Below are 18508 nucleotides of genomic sequence, written 5' to 3'. Positions count from 1 at the left end.
TGTAACAACTTCATATCATTTGTAAACAATATACTGAACTGTACGGCTTACACTATTTGAGGTCAATTTTCAAATTCTGATGAGTCAATTATCAATTGAGGATCAACTCAAATTCAGAAGCACATTACAAATCTTGCTGTTCTACACAATTATGATGTCTGTATTACGTTATGTGCATGTGTACAGCTCACTAACACTTGCAAGGGAATTCTTGAGTATTTTTAATTTGTTTTTCTGGTCGATTATACCAGTCCAGCACCAGAACACCCCTAGTTTGGGTTATTGCACTTCATAATTGTAAATAATATCACACATAACTCCACAATTTTTAAATCCAAAGTTTTCTCACTTTCAAAGGCTTTAATACTTTTCTCATACTGCATTTTCCAGCTTCCTATGCTACCCTCTTTTTTTAGGTCTCGCCTAGTGACGCAACGCATGCGCTACTCGCTTGCGAGATCTATTGTTGTCAATTTAGCTTCGGAAGCAGGGTGGAAGCTTCACCCATGCTTCTGATTGGCGCTGGTCAAAAATGTGCGCTTTTCATTGGAAGGGAGGCATGTTTTGTTCACTCTGTGTCTCCTGCTCACCGTGCCTGCCCGGACAGGAGCTGTGCAAGCTCATGGTATCTCTTTGGCTCATGGCGCCCTCACACCGTGCGAGGTCCCCCTGCCCACACCCCCGACTGGATACCGCAGAGCAGTGTATGTTTAGGAGTTGTACCACCGCGACTGTCTGTACAACTGTGATTTCACCAGTGCTTAAGGACCGGTCCAACACCAAAAGCACAGATCCACATACGGGATTAAATGAAAAATGAAACTAGCGTACTTAGAACAAAACAAAAAGCAGTAAACCGTATCATCGGGGGAGGGAGCACTGCAACCAGGGATCAATTTATCACTATACATACGGTGGATGTAATTTGCCTGTGTGTGGCAAACAGGTGGTAATAAGTGGCTAGAGAAGAGTATGATGTGCCTATGTTCATGGGAGAGCATCAATGCTTGCTCCACTAGGGGCGCTGTCAATCCCAAGGCTGGCAGCCGGCTCTGTGTAACAGAGGGAATGGAGGCGCAGAAGGGGCATGCGAGGCTCGCGGGGAGGACTCCCGCCAAGAGGGACAACCTACTATTCAGCCTTGCCAGTACCCCCTCCCTACATACAGTGCAACCCCAGAGAGGCCACAGCCATTCTTTATCTCAGCTTTCCCTGTCTCCCATGCACACCCTCCGTCCCTCCGCCACCCACCTGATGCTTTCACGCAAGGCTCACCTTCGCCACCTTCTCTCAACCGTCACACCACCCTAAACCTCCCACTCACTCCCAACTTACCCCCGGATGTCCCAGTATCCAAATATCATTGTCAATGCACCGACGGATTGACTGAATATCTAGCTTCTAGTCCCTAAAGGTGACAGATGTCCTTAGAACTTCGAGGCGTGATTTTATAATGTGCTTTGCACTGGAGCACACAAACATCCGAGGGTGGAGCAAGTAATTGGCCGGGGAAGCCGTACTGACAGCTTTTTTTCCACTCGAGTCGGAACTCATGGAGAGGAACGGACGCCCTCACACCGCGTGAGATCCCCCTGCCCCCACCCCCAACTGGATACTGCAGAGCCGTGTATGTTTACGAGTGGGTCACACCTCTCACGGCACCCTCACACCGAATGAGATCCCCCTGCCCCAACTGGATACTGCAGAGCTGTGTATATTTACGAGTTAGTCTGTGCGCTGTCAGGCTCCAGGCCATAGGTCCTTCAACACCCCATGGTTCAGCTCAGTCTGCGACGTCGCCAGTGTCTCAACACATCTCACGGCGCCCTCACACTGCACGCGATCCCCCAGGGCCCTTGCCATTCTGCCCCCACCCCCAACTGGAAACCGCAGAGCCCTGGCATTCCTCGCCTTGAGTGAAGGTCAATATCCGGGCTGGAACCTTTTCCCAAACAGTCCAGGTGACACCCAACTTCATCGAAACAGGGAACCAGGTCCCCAGCCCTGCGGCAACAGTTTGCCTCTCAATCCATTCCCGGACTCCGGAGCATGCCGCTAGCTCATCCAGTGGGGAGGGAAGGGGCACCTAAGCAGCATGGCAACAGCCGGCTGCACTCTTGCTCCCAGGTGCGGGGGTCACACCATTGGCCCTGCTGTTAGGGGCAAGGGCACCAGAGCAGTCCACACAGGCCAGCTCACCTCAGTCCTCTGGGCCCAGGCAGATGCAGCAAGGCCCCCAAGGCAGTACTTCTAGAGTCGGTCTCCGTGACAGGACTCCAAGGGGTCATCGCCTCAGGCTCGTCCTGCCCATGTTGACACTTGAGGTATGCGGGTTGTGAAATGTGAGAGGGCTGTGTTATTTGCGTCTCCATCTCCGTGTCGGCGATACGTTCTGTGCTTTGCAACTTTTGTGAAGCATTGTACAGGAGCTCCCTGGCTATGACACCCCCCCCCATCCCCAACCCTGGGGGGCGTGGAGTGCATATTCACCATCCGTGATTCTGTTCTCACGCAGCACTGCCCCTTCCCAACCTCTGGAACGGGAATTTTCACCCACGGCCTCCTACAAACCCACCCCGCCCCCTGCCCTCCTCACACTTCATAAATAATCTTCACCTCGTTAGGGCGCATTACGTTTACCCTCCCGCCGCCCTAATGCATTTAAAGCCTTGTTTTGCTGTTGCAGATGTAGGACACGGTATGAGTGTTTATATCCGCGTGTCCTGTCAGTTTTACAGTACAGTACTTGATGTGCCTTTGATGTGCTTTGCTGCCGAAAGAAGTTACAAGGTCATTGCCTCTTGGGGCACCGCCCACAGCATAAAGGCCGGGTTTTTGTCACTGACTCTTTCAATGAATCTCTTCTTAATTCTCAAGGCAGCCTTGGGCATTAATCCTCACTATCTCGTGTCAATCACTGCTTGCAATCGGCTATAAATTGCTAAATTGAGATAACAACCTTCCTGTGTGTTTCTCCGTGTGTTTGAATTTGTCTCGGTATGAGTTTTTTCCTTAAAGTGCCTATCTGTGTGTCTTTGCAAGTATGTGCCTTTGTGCGTCAGTGTGTGTGTGTCTCTTTGGGTGCCTGCTTTTGTGCGAAAGTGCTTCTGTAGGTAGATTTGTAAGTGTCTTTGTAGATTAATCTGTGTGCATGTGTTTGCCTGTGTATGCCTATGTGTGTTTGTAGGCGCACCAAATTGTAAACTTGCTATGAACTGTTTCCAGTTTGTAATCTGTAGACAATATCTCAAATGGCACATGTGGTTACGCTGTTAATTTAGACACATTAGCTTATGAAATTATGTGAGCAGAGTGACAGAGATAAAGACATGTTCCCATATTTAAGTAAAGCCCCCCTCTTTGCTAACCCTGAGACTCCATGTAATGTTACACATGTTCTGCTGTGTCTAGCTGTGGCTGTTTTATTACCAGAATGGTATGGTTTTCTAATGTCGAAAAAATAAAAGAGGGGAAGCAAGGAATATATACAAGGGGTGTAACAAAAAGCATAGGAGACACAATCTGATCATTACTTTTGTTCGATCCATTTTATTAGTTTATCAAACCCCAGCAGAACTTGAAAGATGACCAATAGTTCAAGAAGTTGTGGAGTATATTTGTAGGACACCCTTACATCTTACTTGAAGATGCAATAGGTCTCGCATTTGCGAGAGTTTAAGCTACTGGCATTGTAAATGATAATGCCTTTTATTTATGTTTTAAAAACCAACCCATAAAAAAAGGCATTGTCATTTACAATGCCAAGAGCTCAAACTGTTCCAAATGCAAGACCTATTGCATTGCAAATGCTTGTTGAACCCAGCAGCTTCACATTTGCTTCCAGAAAACTGTGTTTTATGATAAACTCTTAGCTCTTATGGTTACAACGGGTGGTTGTTGACTATGGTATTAAGCATCCTCTTTTAGACAATGTTTGCGCACAGTGTTATTACGTCATGAAGAGTTAGAAATAGATGTGGGACCTAGGAACCAGCATATAAGATATATCTCAGCATACAGTGGAGACTGGCTTTACTTTGAATTAACATGAGAAAGTTGACTTAATCTTTAGAAGTGCCACTTGGCACATGTTCTCACAATAAAAATAAAACAATAGTGTGACATGTAGAAAATATACATGCATCTGGGCAGGGCACCTGCTATTTTACAAATAGTATAAGCACACAGAACATCATAAATAACTACTTTTCATATACTTACTGTGCACTGTATATGTGTGTTTTGTGGAAGTGTCTCTGCATCTTCGCTGCTTTTTCCATCTTCATTTTTATCATCATGTTCTTCTGAATTCACTTTAGGTGCCTCATCCTCCTTGCTATTAACCTTAGAATCTGCACTATCTTCAGCGCTTTCGGCTACCGCACCATCCTCTGGTACACTGTTATCCGAATCATGTGCATCAGGTTCTGAGCTGCTCTTTGAAGCCTCATTGGATGAGACGTCTTCTAGATCCACTGTCACATCATCTTCGTTGTGGTCATCGTCATTGACTCCATGAGCTCCGTCAGAGGATTTGACTCCAAAATACGCCTTGCTTATAAAGTCACTATCGATATCATGGCCGTCATAGTCCTCCTGTCTTTCACTGGTAGGTTCTACAGCGGCACTCTTTTGAGTGGTAAGTTCTTCACTTGAAGTATCCTGCTGAAAACAGAAGACAAAAGGTTTCAGATCATACTCAGTTATTGCGAGTGCTTACACGTAACGACATTAATGTGTGCAATATCATGTCGCCTTGAGCCTAAATGTCTACAAAGCATGTACGTATAGGTACTTGTAGAGCACACACTTGTCTGGAGATAAAAGGATCACTGAGCACTGAAAGGAACCCTGAGTTTTGAATTATGACCTTTTATAATGCCATCAACACACATAATGAGGTAATGGTGATTCCAGGGGCCATAAGCAAGATTGTCACAATTTAGCAACTTTGTGAACTCCTCCCTCCAACTTTATTGAAAATGTGAGAACAGAACATAGACTTTTCAACTTGCGAAAATATGCGGGTGCGCAGCAATTGAGTATTAAAATATAAACATTTCTGGGTCTCTGGCAAACTTTGAATTGATGTAAGAGAATGGTCAAATGAGCAGTATGGAGAATAAAGGTCTCCTCCTCCATGGAGAGACTGGGCTCTGATGGACTGGCATCAACATAGCATTGCTGTACTAGCTCCTTGACCAGGGCATGATGACACATATTTCCAATCAGGCGACAGAAGTTCTACTCACATGCATATACATGCACGCACCCTTTCCCTGCTACTAATAGACAATTTCAAATCTACAATTTACCTCTAACTTGTACAAGGGACTAGTAATTAGAGAAATTCAACAGAATTTTAATACTGCATGTGATCAGCAGATGGCCCGTCAAGGTTAAAGGCAGATGGCGTGCCAAAATGATGCTACTCTTCATAGTAGAGCTGCAGACAGCATAGGGAGATATAAGGAATGTTGTCACCTTGATATTGTTGCCACTGTCTCTGTCTTCATTGGCAAAAGACCTTCCCATCTGGTAGATTTAGCACTGTTTTAAGTACAATAGGCATATTTATTTTTAAAGGTGCCCAAATTCTTATTTCGTTAACCAGGATCTTACGATTCCGGGTACTAGCAAAACTTTTTCCACCCAACAGCTGACTTCGATAGGCAAAAAATGTTCTGTGCATATGTTGCGTGGTGCCTTATGTTGCAGACAACAACTGTGCCGGCACCGTGTTCCATAAAGGTCAGCGCGATCTCCTACATCTCATGTATATATGTTTGATATAGCCAAGGTCACTTTGGAATGGGGCTTCTGGTGTGATTCAGGGCATGTTACTCCTTTGGGACATCGCTTAGAAAAGGGGCATGGATAGGTGCAGCGCAACTGCCTCCGCTTTAATGACAGCAAAACTGTAGGGATACATGTAGTAATATTGAGTTCAGGATAATCAACTTGTACATATAACGACCACAATATTGGTTACACGCATACCGTCAAGATAACCATACATAAGAAAGCACCAATTTCCTATTTAAACTCCACATCGAAGCACCCTGACAACATTCCATCAAGGTAACCAAACTTCAGGGGGGCGTGGCTTGGCGGCCGACGGGCATGGACGCGTGAGCGAAGAGCTCCGCATCCAGCCCAGCCATTAATCCTGAGACGAGTGTTCCCTGGGCGGTTTGACGCTCCCGGAGGGCTCCCCCTGCCACCTCGGGACCCCTGGAGCAGTCGGACGGAGCGGACCGCGGCGCAGTGGGCGGACGCAGCGGCGGAAAGGAGACGGAGGCGGGCGGCCGCCGGCCATCTTGGGTGGCCTCTGAGGAGACGGGAAGCAGCGGCCCACAGTGCTGGCGGAGCGGGCCGGAAGTGAGGCTGCATCGGCCGCGAGCACCGGAAGTGCCGGCCTGGTCCTGCTGGAGAGTGGCGGCGGGGATCACCCTGGGTGCGAAGCTTGGAGCTGAGGAGCCAGCAGCAGAGAGTGACCTAGAGGTGGAGGCTGCATAACGGAGCAGTGGCGACACGGCGGAAGGCTCTGGGCTGGTGGCGGCGAAGGAGGACCTGGGCCTGGGGCGCCCGCAGCGAGACGCCACATGCTAGGTGGGCCAACGCGGTGGGTGCAGTGACCCCTTGGTGGTAGCGGCTTGACTGCCCACAGGCAGCGAACGGGCGGTTCTGGCCCCTGGGTGGTGCGACGATCCCGACGCCGCTCGGAGGACGGTGGAGAGGGTCGGACGCGGCCCTGGACCCGGCGGCTCTAGCGGCGACTGGTGGCCTCCCCGCTGAGGAGCCTGGTGAACAGAAGGAGGGCGCTGGTCTCCCGGTGGACAGCAGGCACGGTGGAGCGGGCCCCGGGGGCCGACGAGGGGGTGCGCTGCCCGCAGGTCTGGGGGGCGGCCCGGAGGCCGCCTTGGGAGAGCCTATCGGACGCACCGCCTGGTCGGGAGCATGGTCAAGCCACGACTCAAGCCGGGAGGGCAGTCGGTGGAGTCGGCGGGGGACCCTACCGGTGGCGGCAGGGGTGGCGCTGACGCCGAATCTGCGGCGGGCCTACAGCAGTGACAGCTTGACCAGATCTTGCAGGCCATAGCGGACACAAAAACGGCGCTGCAGAATGATATCGCCCAGGTATCCTCGGACCTGGGGCTGCTCCGGGCGGATCACAGGAAGCTGGTGGACAGGGTCAAGACCACAGAGGACAGGATGGACCTGGTGGAGCCAGCGCAGAAGGTATTGGAGGGTCAGACAGCGGATCTTCTACGGCGAGTGGTGACTTTGGAAAAGAGGGCCGAGGATGCTGAAGGGCGCAACCGCCGCAATAACATTCGCGTAGTCGGGCTACCGGAAAAGATCGAAGGGGGAGATATGATAACCTACCTGGAGACCTGGCTGCAGGAGGTGGTGGCGCCCGAGGGACTCACGCGGTTCTTTACTCTGGAGAGGGCGCATAGGGTCCCGGCCCGCCCCCCGGACCCGGGCAGGCCGCCCCGGCCGGTGGTGGCCCGACTGCTGCATTACAAGGACCGGGACATTATCCTTCAGAGGGCCAGAACTTCGGGACCCTATCAGGTAGAGAACGCTCGGGTCTCTATTTACCCGGATTACCCCATGGAGGTTCAGCGCAGACATACCTTATTTCTGGCGGTGAAGAGAGCACTGCGGGACGAGGGGCTGCAATATTCTTTGTTGTTCCCGGCCCATCTCCGAGTGGTGATAGATGGGGAAGCTGTCTTCTTCACTGACCCTGCAGCAGCCTGGAGTTGGTTGGAGTCGGCCAGACCCCGAGCGACGGCGCATGATGCTGGAGAGGGGCCACGGGGCACTCCGACGAAGGCCCGTCGCACCAGACGCAACAGGGCGAAGACAGCCGGGGCCCGATCTCCGGGTGCGTCCCAGACGGCACTGGAGAGGCGAGCCGCGCTGCGGGCGGTCTCTGTGATCTCCGGGGCCACGGCCTCCCAGCCCAGCGAGGATTCGGGCTCTGGGAAGGGCACGGAGGACTCCCATTCGGATGGCGCTGTCGACGAAGTGGAGGAGCTGCCAGATGTTACTCCGGGGACGGCAGATGGAATGTTGGACGCTTGAAGGTTTGGGGAGTGCTTGGGCCCTGAACTAAGGGACTTGGGTTGGGAAGACTGGGTACGTGTGGAGAGGGACACTGCTTCGGGCTCGCTGGGGCCTACGGAGGGCCGAACAGCGGCTGGCGCCCATGGCTGGACGGTCTGGAGATTCTGGGGGACCCCGGGGGTGGGGGTGGGGGGAGCCTGCGGGGGATGGACTGCTGGGGGGGGTGACATTGATGGAGTCTGGGCATGGATGCTTTGGGGAGGTCCATTGTCAGCCCGTCAGGCGTAGAGTCACCACCTCAACCTCACGGACATAGTGAGACTCTGGTGGCTACCAGAGTATTTGGTTTCTGTTTGGGGGAGTATTTGGATGGGTGACTGCGGTTTAGAGCCTGTTCTGGGGAGGGGTGGGGATTTGGGGAGTTGGGGTGTGTTAGGGTGTCAAGGGATTGTCAGTGTGCCTCGGAGGGGTAGGATGGGAGGGTTGGTCCGACGATGGGATGGGGACCCCCCTTGAATTGAGAATTGTGACTTGGAATGTGAGAGGGCTCACCTCTATGGTGAAGAGACATAAAATCCATGCATACTTAGTGCGGAGAGGGGTCCAGGTAGCCTTCCTTCAGGAGACCCACTTGGATAAAGAGGAGGGGAAGGCATTGCAGCGGCGCTGGCGGGGCCAACTATATTACACCACCTTCTCGAGGTTTGCTCGGGGGGCCCTGATCTGGGTGAGAGCGGGTGTCCCTTTCCAACCCCTGATGACATTGGTGGACCCGGAGGGCAGGTTTGTGGCAGTGCAGGGGCGGCTGGATGGGAGGGACTTGAGCATGTGTAGTGTATATGCCCCTAATGTAGACCAGGTGGCGTTTTTCTCCAGGCTGTCAGGGCAGTTGGCGGCGTATTTGACGGGGCCGGTTGTGCTGGGAGGGGACTTTAATTCTGTCACGGATGTGGAGTTGGATAGATCCCACCCCCCCCTGGCACAGTCGGCGGTGCGTCGGGTGGCCACTGCTCGGAGTAGCTGGCAGGGCACCTGGGGTCTGGTGGATACCTGGCGCGCTCATCACCCGCAGGACAGGGATTACTCATTTTATTCTGCCCCCTATGAGCTGTATGTCAGATTGGATGGTATATTGTGCTCCTCGGACGTCCAACCGCTGATACGACATAGTGAGTATCTAGCGAAAACTCTCTCGGATCATAACCCCTGTCTGGGGGTGTTGCAGTGGTCCAGGCAGCGGCAAGCTATTCCCACGTGGCGCCTTAACCCTCTGCTCCTGGAGGACCCGGTCTTCCGGGCTGAGGTTAGCGACTGCTTAACACAATATTTCGAGCGAAACTCGGGTACGACGGCAAGCCGGGCGACGGAATGGGACGCGCTCAAGGCGGTGGTCAGGGGGGTCTGTATCTCGTCCACGGCTGGGGTGAGGAAGTCGCTGCTGAAGGAGGTGGAGGGGGCGGAGGCCCTGCTGCGGGCGGCGGAACTGGCGCATCAGTCGGGGACCGGAGAGCTGGCTGCGGTCGCTGAAGCGCGCGAGGCGGTGGCGGTGCAGGTGGAGAGGCTCCGCTGCTTTGACCATAAAGGCTACCTAATGAGAGCGCACGCGGAGCGTGATAAGGTGGGATCCCTTTTGGCTTGGCTGGCGAACCCGGCGGCCCGGGGGGAACCGATACTGGCCCTGGCTGACGCGGGGGGCGCCCCGGTGTATTCCCAGAAGGGGATCAATCAGCAGTTCGCTGGCTATTATGCTGGGTTATACGACAGCACCATGGCGGGGGAGCCAGAGGGCCTAGCGGACTTCTTGTCGGAGGCCCGCCTGCCTCGCCTAGACCCGGAGGTGGGGAAAGAACTTGGTGGTGCCATTTCGCTGGGTGAAATTCGGGCGGCGATTCGACATATGGCGCGCCGGAAAACCCCGGGGGCGGATGGGCTGCCTGTCGAGTTCTATGCGGCGTTTTCGGACCTGTTGGCCCCACAGCTGCAGGCCCTCTACGGCGAAGCTTGGCGACGTGGGCGTCTACCCGCCTCTGCTCGGGAGGCGATTGTGATCCCCTTATTAAAGCCCGGAGGGAAGGCCGACGCGCACACGGCTTATCGGCCGCTCTCCATGTTGACGGTGGACTATAAGATATTGAGCAAGGTACTGGCGTCGCGCCTCCTGGGCCATATGGCCGCTTTAGTCCACCCGGATCAGGCGGGCTTTATTCCTCGACGCAGCACTGCCACTTCTGTGAGAAGGTTGCTGCGAGTGATGGAACTGGACCGGGAGATCTTCCCGGAGGCCTGTACGCTGTCGGTCGACATAGAAAAGGCCTTCGACAGTGTGGAATGGCCTTATTTGTACCGAGTGTTGCGGGAGTTCGGTTTGGGGGAGGACTTTGTGCGCTGGACCTCGCTACTTTATAGCGAGGCTACAGCCCGGGTGAAGACAGGGGTCACTGTCTCGGCCTCCTACCATGTCCGGAGGGGGACGAGACAGGGGTGTTCCCTCTCCCCCTTGCTGTTCGCGCTGGCCATTGAACCATTGGCGGCACATGCTCGACGAGGGGGTACGTATGTAGGGGTGGCCTTGCGGGAGGATACGCATTATATCTCCCTCTATGCGGACGATCTACTGATGTTTTTGGAGGACACGGCGGGTGCACTGGAGGGAGCGGTGGCCTTATTGGAGGAGTTTGGTCGGCTGTCCGGGCTTAAGGTCAATTGGCGTAAAACCTGTTTGTTCCCGCTGTCGCGAGGGGGACAGCCCCCGCAGGCGTTAGGCCAAATCCGCTGGGAAGGCAGCTGTCTCCGATATCTGGGGGTTAACATCTATCATACCCAGGCTGATTTGCTGGACGGTAATGTGGGTAGGGCGCTTCGTGGTCTAAGGGGTAGTATGGGATTTTGGAAAACGCTCCCGCTCTCGTGTGCTGGGAGGGTGGCGCTGCTGAAAATGGTGGCGCTGCCGCGGCTCCTTTACTATTTTCGCACCCTTCCAATATGGATCCCAGCGTCGTTTTTTGCGGCACTGCGGGTACTCACCACGAGCTTCATTTGGGGGTCGGGAAGGCGACGAGTGGCGCTGACCACCTTGCGGCGACCGCGGGCGGAGGGAGGCTTGGCGGCTCCGGACTTCGAATGGTATTATCTGGCGGCCCAGCTCCAGTGGCTCACACAGGCGGTGGCCAGGGAGTACAGGGGCCCGGACGGTCCCCAGGGCAGGCTAATCCCGCGCCACATGCTGGCCTTTATAGTCCTCCACCAGAGGCTGGACCTCGCTCAGCTCACCATGGAGGAACGTACCCTCCGGTTATGCTGGAATAGATGCCAGAGAAAGGCCGCCATAGTTCACCCCTATGCCCCTGAGATCCCTCTGGGGATGTGCACGGCGTTCCCGCATGGAGGAGACTGGTCGGGGTTGGCGGTCTGGGAGGAAATGGGGGTCCAGATGGTAGGGGATCTATTTCGTGAGGGAGTACTGCTGCCTTTCCAAGACTTGCAGGACTCTTATGGGCTTCCGCGGGGAGACTTCCTGCTCCATGCGGCCTTGGTGGCAAGCCTTCAGAGGCATTGGAATGTGGGGCTGTCGGAGCCCCCGACTGCCACGGGTTGCCAATATGTGGTGATGGCGGCGGGGACGGCCAAGGCCATTACATGCCTTTATCGTAGGCTGTCAACGGAGAGCCTCCCCCCATTGGGCGCCTTGAGGGGAAAGTGGGAGGCGGACCTGGGGAAGGAGATCCCTGAATCCGCGTGGTCCACGCTGGTGCGGAGGGCATGGAAGGGGACAAGGAATGCCAGGTTCCAGCTTGTCCAGTTTTTTACACTACACAGAGCGTACCTGACGCCGGCAAAGGTTTTACAATATTTCGGGGGAGCGCACTCTCAGTGTCCGCGGTGCGGGGCGGACGGAGCAGACTTTCGCCACATGTTTTGGGCCTGTAGGCAGTTGGGGGACTACTGGGAAGCGGTGGTGGAGTGCCTGAACCGGGTTACGGATCGCTCCATTGGTCCGGAGATGGGCACCTGCTTGCTGCTTTGGTTCCCCCACACCCGTCGCACGAAGGTCACGAGCAAATTCTATGATCTAGGGCTGATATTGGCCAAGAGGGAATTGACGCTGCACTGGAAATCCCGGGGGGGACCCAGTTTCCTGCGCTGGAGATCAGCCCTGGAGCGTTGGGCGGGGGCCGAGGGCACGCTCCGGGTGCAACTGGCCCTCCGGCGAGATGACGAAAAAGCGCTAGCGACAGCCCGGGCGTGGGAAGCGTTGGTGGTAGAACTCCAGGGGCTGATGTCCGAACCGGGGGAGGAAGGGAGCGGGCCTGATGAGGAAGTGGTAGTGGGGAGTGGGGAGTAGTGGAGGCGACTGGCGGGCCCTGACCGACTGCACTCTGGATAGGGTTGGAGGGGAAGGCATTGTGGCTGTAGGGAGAGGTGGGGCTCCTGTATTGCATTGATTGAGGGGAGGGGAAGCATCGAGCGTGGGACCGGGGTAGCAGACGGGGGCACACTGACAGAGGGTGGGGGGCGGGGGGGAAGGGGCCGGGTGGGACAGCTGAATGGAAATGCTGGTATATGTGGGGTATTTCCTGACTGGGCGGGGATTGAGAGCTGATTGTTGTATGGCTGTGTATGAAAACAATAAAAAATGTTTCAACAAAAAAAAAAGGTAACCAAACTTCAGAAGCACAGATTTGCTTCACATCGAATTATCTTGATGATATGTCGGTGGTCGATATTTGGATCAGTCGATATAAGTGCAGATCACTATTTGAGCTTTGACATTGTCGTAGAACACCAATGGCAGTCCTCTTCCGGTGATGCCAAACTCAGTGAAAAAGCTATTGACAGTGAGGGAGTATTTAGTGCCATTCATACCCTTAGGTCGGAGCATGGATTAAAAGGTCCACAGCCACATCACTACACTAAATTCAGAAGGAAAATTCCTAGCTAAATAATCCATCTCTGAAAAACAATGGATGTCCTCGTTTGCTGTGGGATTAATTATTCCAATGTTCTAATTTTAACTTGAACAGTATTCAATGCAAACAAGGAAAGCACATTACCTGCTCTTCCGAGCTGTCTTTTTGAGTCTCCACTGACTCACTGCTGACCTGTAAACACACACAGACATTGCTACATTAAAACAAAAGTATTGCAACTTCTGCTCATTCTGCTCCACTTAAAAGACCTAGCAAAAGCCATGCAGTAGGTCAGCATGTCTATCTGGTTGTGAGTGAACCCAAAGATACTTTTTTTTGTTTTAAACTCCCTTTCTCACGTTTGCATAAGATGTTCACAGATCAAGGAGATAAATAGTGTGCACATTTTTTTTCGTTTAAATTTCGATACATGTAAAGGGAATTGAACAAAATGAAATGAAATTTTGCACAATTTTCTTTGTGGTATGCCACATAAAACTTAAAACATAAGTGAATACCTCGTGTTCAAAATCCATGTGATGCACCCTCCAGGGAACTGGTTGGCTCCAGGAGAAAATGTATCATACAAGACATTTTCTGCTCGAACCAGGTTCCTGTGAGATATTTTCTGCTCAAATTAGTTCGCTGCATTCAGAAATTTCGAAATATTTCACACTGATGCGTTTAGCTATTTTCACTTAGCCCAAATTTTGTAAATTTGACTGGTGTAATTCAATTATGCACTAACCGAATGAGATAAAGATTAATTGATCTGCAATATATCCACGTGAGAACAATATTATCTCAGCGGGGTACAAGTACTTATGGGCAGATTTACAAGCACCTTGCACCACTATTACGTCACTTTTAACATGGGGAAAAGTGACGCAAAAGTGACGTAAGAGGCTTGTAAATCTGCCCCTTAGTGTTTCACTAATGAGTCAAAAAGAGACAACGCAGTATATCACACCTAATAGCGCATGAATACATAAATATGGTGTAAATTGTGTCCTTTCTGGGTCATGCAAGTAGGGGTCGTGAAATAACGATTTGCTTTAATGGAGCGCACAGTGGCATACTGTGTGACACATTTAAGGACTATATAACAAGTGTTACAATTTCATTATTTATTTGTACTGAGATGCTGCCCTTGGAAGGGTGAAGTGTGAATTGACCTTGTCAGGTTCTAATTAATGACCTATACGTCACACAGACGTCAGCAGCAAATGATCAGCAGTGAAGAATGATAAGTGGAGGTAGATCGCAGATGTATGTGCTGAAGTATTGATTAAGCAATCAGTCAGTATCTGGGTGGGTATGTGTGAAGTGGCAAGGCATGCAGCTATAAGGGGAAGACACAAGGGGAGGTGGGTAAGTGGACAATGGGAGGAGGCGTCGAGGCTTACTTTGGCAAGTGTTTGCTGAAGAGTGGGTGAATCTGGAAAGAGGCAGGAGGATAGGAGCCCCTCTGGCTACAGAAAGAAATTGTACTGGGAGAAATTGGCTGCTTAAAAGGTTCAGATAAGATCACCCTGGAATAATTTGATGGAAGAAAAATAAGGAACCTGAAGGCTAGAAAGGGTTTTAAGTCAGAATATTGTAGTCAGAAATATCGTGTGTCAGAAATAATGTGTCCTAATATTGCCCCATTGGGTGCAGATGTTCAGGTATTGACTCCAATGGGGTGACTGCTTTAAAGATTTTCAGAGCACACTACTTCGATCAGGCGATATTCTGACTAAGATTTTCTGGTACTACACACTACGTGGTACAGGTGTTGCACTCACCAAGGAGAGAAAGTACTAGAAAAAGAAAGATTTTTTAGTGCATGCTGTAATTGAAATCGCAAAAATCAGGTGATCGTGTCTTACCGTCGGCGGTGTAGGTATCTGGGATAAAGAGGCGCTTTCGACCTGCGTACAAAAGTGAAACTGGTTAGTGCAAGGGATATTGCATGGCAGAAAAAATAGTTAATATTTTATCTTATCTGCATGTGTTTTATTACAGTTTAACTGATGGGCAGCTCTACATGTCAGAAACGGGCCTGAATCTAGTTCTTTAGGTAATGTCGCTACTATGCAGTATGAAGAGGCCGTGCTTACGAGAGTGAGGCTAGGTGGTTCCAAGGAAGCTACTTCCTAGTCTCTACTCAATGACTTGTTTATGGTTTCTTTGTGCCAAATGAGTGTCCTCTATCAGATGTTTACTCTCATTTCAGGGTACTCATTCTGGTATGCAGGACATCCCAAACCATATCACTTTGAAAGCTATTCAATGTTGAAATAAAAAGTAACAAAGATCTGTTTAGCATTTTTTTCTCCCATCCTTCTCTTTTTCAAATATATAAATACAATTACAATACAGTACCATGCAATGTGTAGAACTCTCCTGTTGAGGGCAAAGCATTGACCATCTTCAGGAGATGTGTTTTCGGGGGTTTGGCTGTGTCTACAACAGGGTTTGTTTATAGCCGCATATTTTGCGCATGCTGGAAGGCTAAGCTAAATACGTGTCTCTTTTCGTGACTCTCCCCATTGAACGCCTCTACGCATATTTTTTGGGGTAGTTTTGAGGGATAGACACAACAGTGGAATATGACATCACCTTTAATTAAGGACAAGAAGGTTCTAGCAAATGCAAAATTGGCACAGCTGCTTCTATAGTAACCCCAGCAAATGGTCCTTCTACTTCCGGCCTGAGATAAGAGATAAAGGCTACCTTCGGTCTGGACTGAGCGCTGAAGCAGCCCTGAAGAACGTTTCAAGGTCAGCTGCATAGTGCAATGGTGAGCGTAGAGAGCTGACCTGACTCTGTCAGAAGGTTGATGGGGTATCCCGAAGTTTTTGGGGAGGGCTAAACTATTTATTCTAAAGCAGGATCATCGAGAAGCATTGGGTAAAAGGTCATTTGCATTACAGTCAGTTTTGAGCAAGGTTTATCAAATATTTCAACACTTCATAACCTAGCACTGAACCCTGGAACATTATTTTGCCACTGGGGCAAATAATGTATCTGCCTAAAAGAACTTTGCGTGCCATTCCTTCTGGGCTCCTTTCACCATTAAAATGACTGAAATGAATGGCATGGTGAGCAAAAACACGATGGATTTAGGCCAAGATCTCTGTATGGGGTGAACATATGAAATTGTTCTGCATTCTGCAGTAATACGGAGGGTTGCGGGAGGAAGATGGGAGCTCTTTCCTCCCTCAGGGTACTTTTTGTAGTTTTGCGTTATGGTAGGGCGACAGGCACACTGCAAGTTGGGGGGGCTTTGTAAGCTGCAGCAGGGGTGCAGGGTGGGGGGTGGAGTTGGGATTTTGGGGTTGTTGTTGGGGGGTTTGTTTTTGCAAGGCGTAGTAATGGTTGTCAGGGTTGTTTACTGGTGGCACTTCGGGTGTGGGGTGGGCCTCTTTGTGTGTGGGGATGGGGGTAGGGGCTTCAATATTATTAGCTGGAATGTTAATGGCTTGGGAGATCGTATTAAGCGGGGGATAGTCTTGCAGTTCTTAAAACGGTCTTTGCCGGATGTGGCCCTACTGCAGGAGACACACCTTATAGGTAATACTTGCCATGCTCTTAATAGAAAAGGTTACAAATTCATCGCCCACTCGGGATTCTCCTCAGGCTCCAGGGGTGTGGGTATCCTAGTTAGAGCTTCACTACCTTTCGAGGTGGACTCCACCATTGTTGATGATAGGGGGAGGTTTGTGGCGGTGGCGGGGAGGGACACCTACCTTAGTGAATGTTTATGTGCGGGAAGGGACACCTTCCTGCACATACACAATCATTCTGTCAACGCAGGCACTCTTGCACTTTGGTGCAAGGGTGTCTGCGTTGGAGCTAGGCAGCTGAGTTTAGCACCAGCGCAAGTGAAAACACAGGAACAAGTGAAAATGCAGGAATGCACAATATTTGCAATGGTGCAACATTGCACATATGGTGCATTCCTGCATTTTCCGAATGGTGGAGTGTCGTGTTAGCAATTTTTGCTTATTGTCATGCTTCGCCATTCATTTGTAAGTATGCCCCTCAGTACTCTGTCATGCGCTGATCATAATTGAAAACAGTAATTTTGCATCTTACAGGTTTCTTTATTTTAGCGTTTTGTTCAATTATAAACGTTTATATATTCTGTCAGCTTTTCAAAACTGATTTTGCAATTCACATTTTATCTGAAAACGTTCCATCTGTGAGTCAGAAATGTAGTAAAAGCAATGCAACGGAAGAAAAAGAACATGCATGATGCAAAACTTTCAGTTACATCTAAGCACTTCAAAACACCTCAAATGATCTAGGCTGCTCCTACCTGGAGCTCTTCTGAGCTTTGGGACTGTTCATCTGAATGTTTGTCCACCTAAAACACCAAATAAATATGTACATAAATTAACACAGATTAGATCATATAGTTTAAGCATAACAGAGACAGTGAAACTACATGATGGTTTCTACGAATTGTTGAGGTGGGTTCCAATACTTACAGGGAACGTCAACACAAAGCCAATGAGGCCGACAAAAAGCAATGCCGCCTTCATTGCTGCTGGTGATGTCTGTTAATAAAACAAAAAAATGCGTCAGTCACCACACAATGTCTGGAGTGTGAACTTAAACAGATGGTATTGAATGGGGATGCACTCGTCCAACAAACTGAAAGTCACCTCCCAGAATGTCGTATAATTAAAACAATTTTGTACTTTTTTTCCCAACATATTCTAATCATGACCAGTTATGGAGCTAGGAAGACTCGCTTGTGTAACGAATGCCGCAAGGTCTATTGACCAATGCATAATATGGCTCCATGTACATTGTTACAAGATGGTAGCAGGACGGTGGGGTACTGCTGAGAGGTTTGTGCTTGGGAGACCCAAAACAATGGTATACAACAGGGGAGGCTAACTATCATCATCAATCCATCAATCCAAACTTTATTTCGGTGTTATTTCACACCATAAAAGTACACATATACAACACATAAAATATTAATCATTAATCATAGTTAAATACATCCATGGTACATGAGGCAGATGGCAAAATTAAAAATAAATATAAAGTGCAAATATTATCAGGTTTGGTAAATATTAAAAAGTATTCCAGTAAATGCACTAATCATAAGGTAGACATTGCAGCATCATTGATCCAGGCAGTTCCTCATTTTAACAGTTAATTTTAAAAAATTCTACTACATATAAGACACTATCACTATACAGGAGCTGAAGATACACAAGGGCTGGTCTAATTTGATTAAAATTAAGTTTTTTTAACAGGCCAACCAGGTAACGTCTACGCGGATATTCATAAAATTTACATAAAAAAATAAAATGCAGCATGTCCTGTGGAGACATTCCGTCGCAGCCACAGGGAGCCGCAGTTTTATTAAAATTGTCTAACTTTGGTCTGATTAAAAGGTGGTGAAAAATATTGAGCCTAAACCTTGTCAGTAGAAATTTTTCATGCGAAGTGAAACTACCCATTAGATATGGCTCCATTGTGTCACAGGTTTTAAGGATCACATATTTTCTAATGCT

At 50.1% G+C, this 18508-nt stretch overlaps 1 protein-coding gene across 2 annotated transcripts in view; it reads right to left on the bottom strand.

The window, feature by feature from the left end:
• The window catches only part of LOC146866308 (uncharacterized), a 33805-nt gene that overhangs the window by 4917 nt on the left and 10380 nt on the right, over nt 1-18508 (bottom strand). Inside the window, exons 2-6 of one of the 2 annotated variants that reach the window (XM_085635334.1) lie at nt 17465-17533; nt 17293-17340; nt 14858-14899; nt 13131-13178; nt 4222-4665 (exon numbers count right to left, since the gene is read on the bottom strand). In XM_085635334.1, coding sequence (XP_085491460.1) covers nt 4222-4665; nt 13131-13178; nt 14858-14899; nt 17293-17340; nt 17465-17518 — 636 coding nt within the window. In that variant the 5' untranslated portion in view covers nt 17519-17533. The remainder of the gene's footprint in view (nt 1-4221; nt 4666-13130; nt 13179-14857; nt 14900-17292; nt 17341-17464; nt 17534-18508) is intronic. The other variant, XM_085635343.1, reaches the window with a different exon arrangement.

Source organism: Triturus cristatus, chromosome 2_1 (genome assembly GCF_964204655.1).
Source record: "Triturus cristatus chromosome 2_1, aTriCri1.1, whole genome shotgun sequence".
Lineage (NCBI taxonomy): Eukaryota > Metazoa > Chordata > Amphibia > Caudata > Salamandridae > Triturus > Triturus cristatus.
The sequence above is the reverse complement of the archived record's forward strand: the minus strand, read 5'-3'. Positions and strand labels throughout refer to the sequence as shown.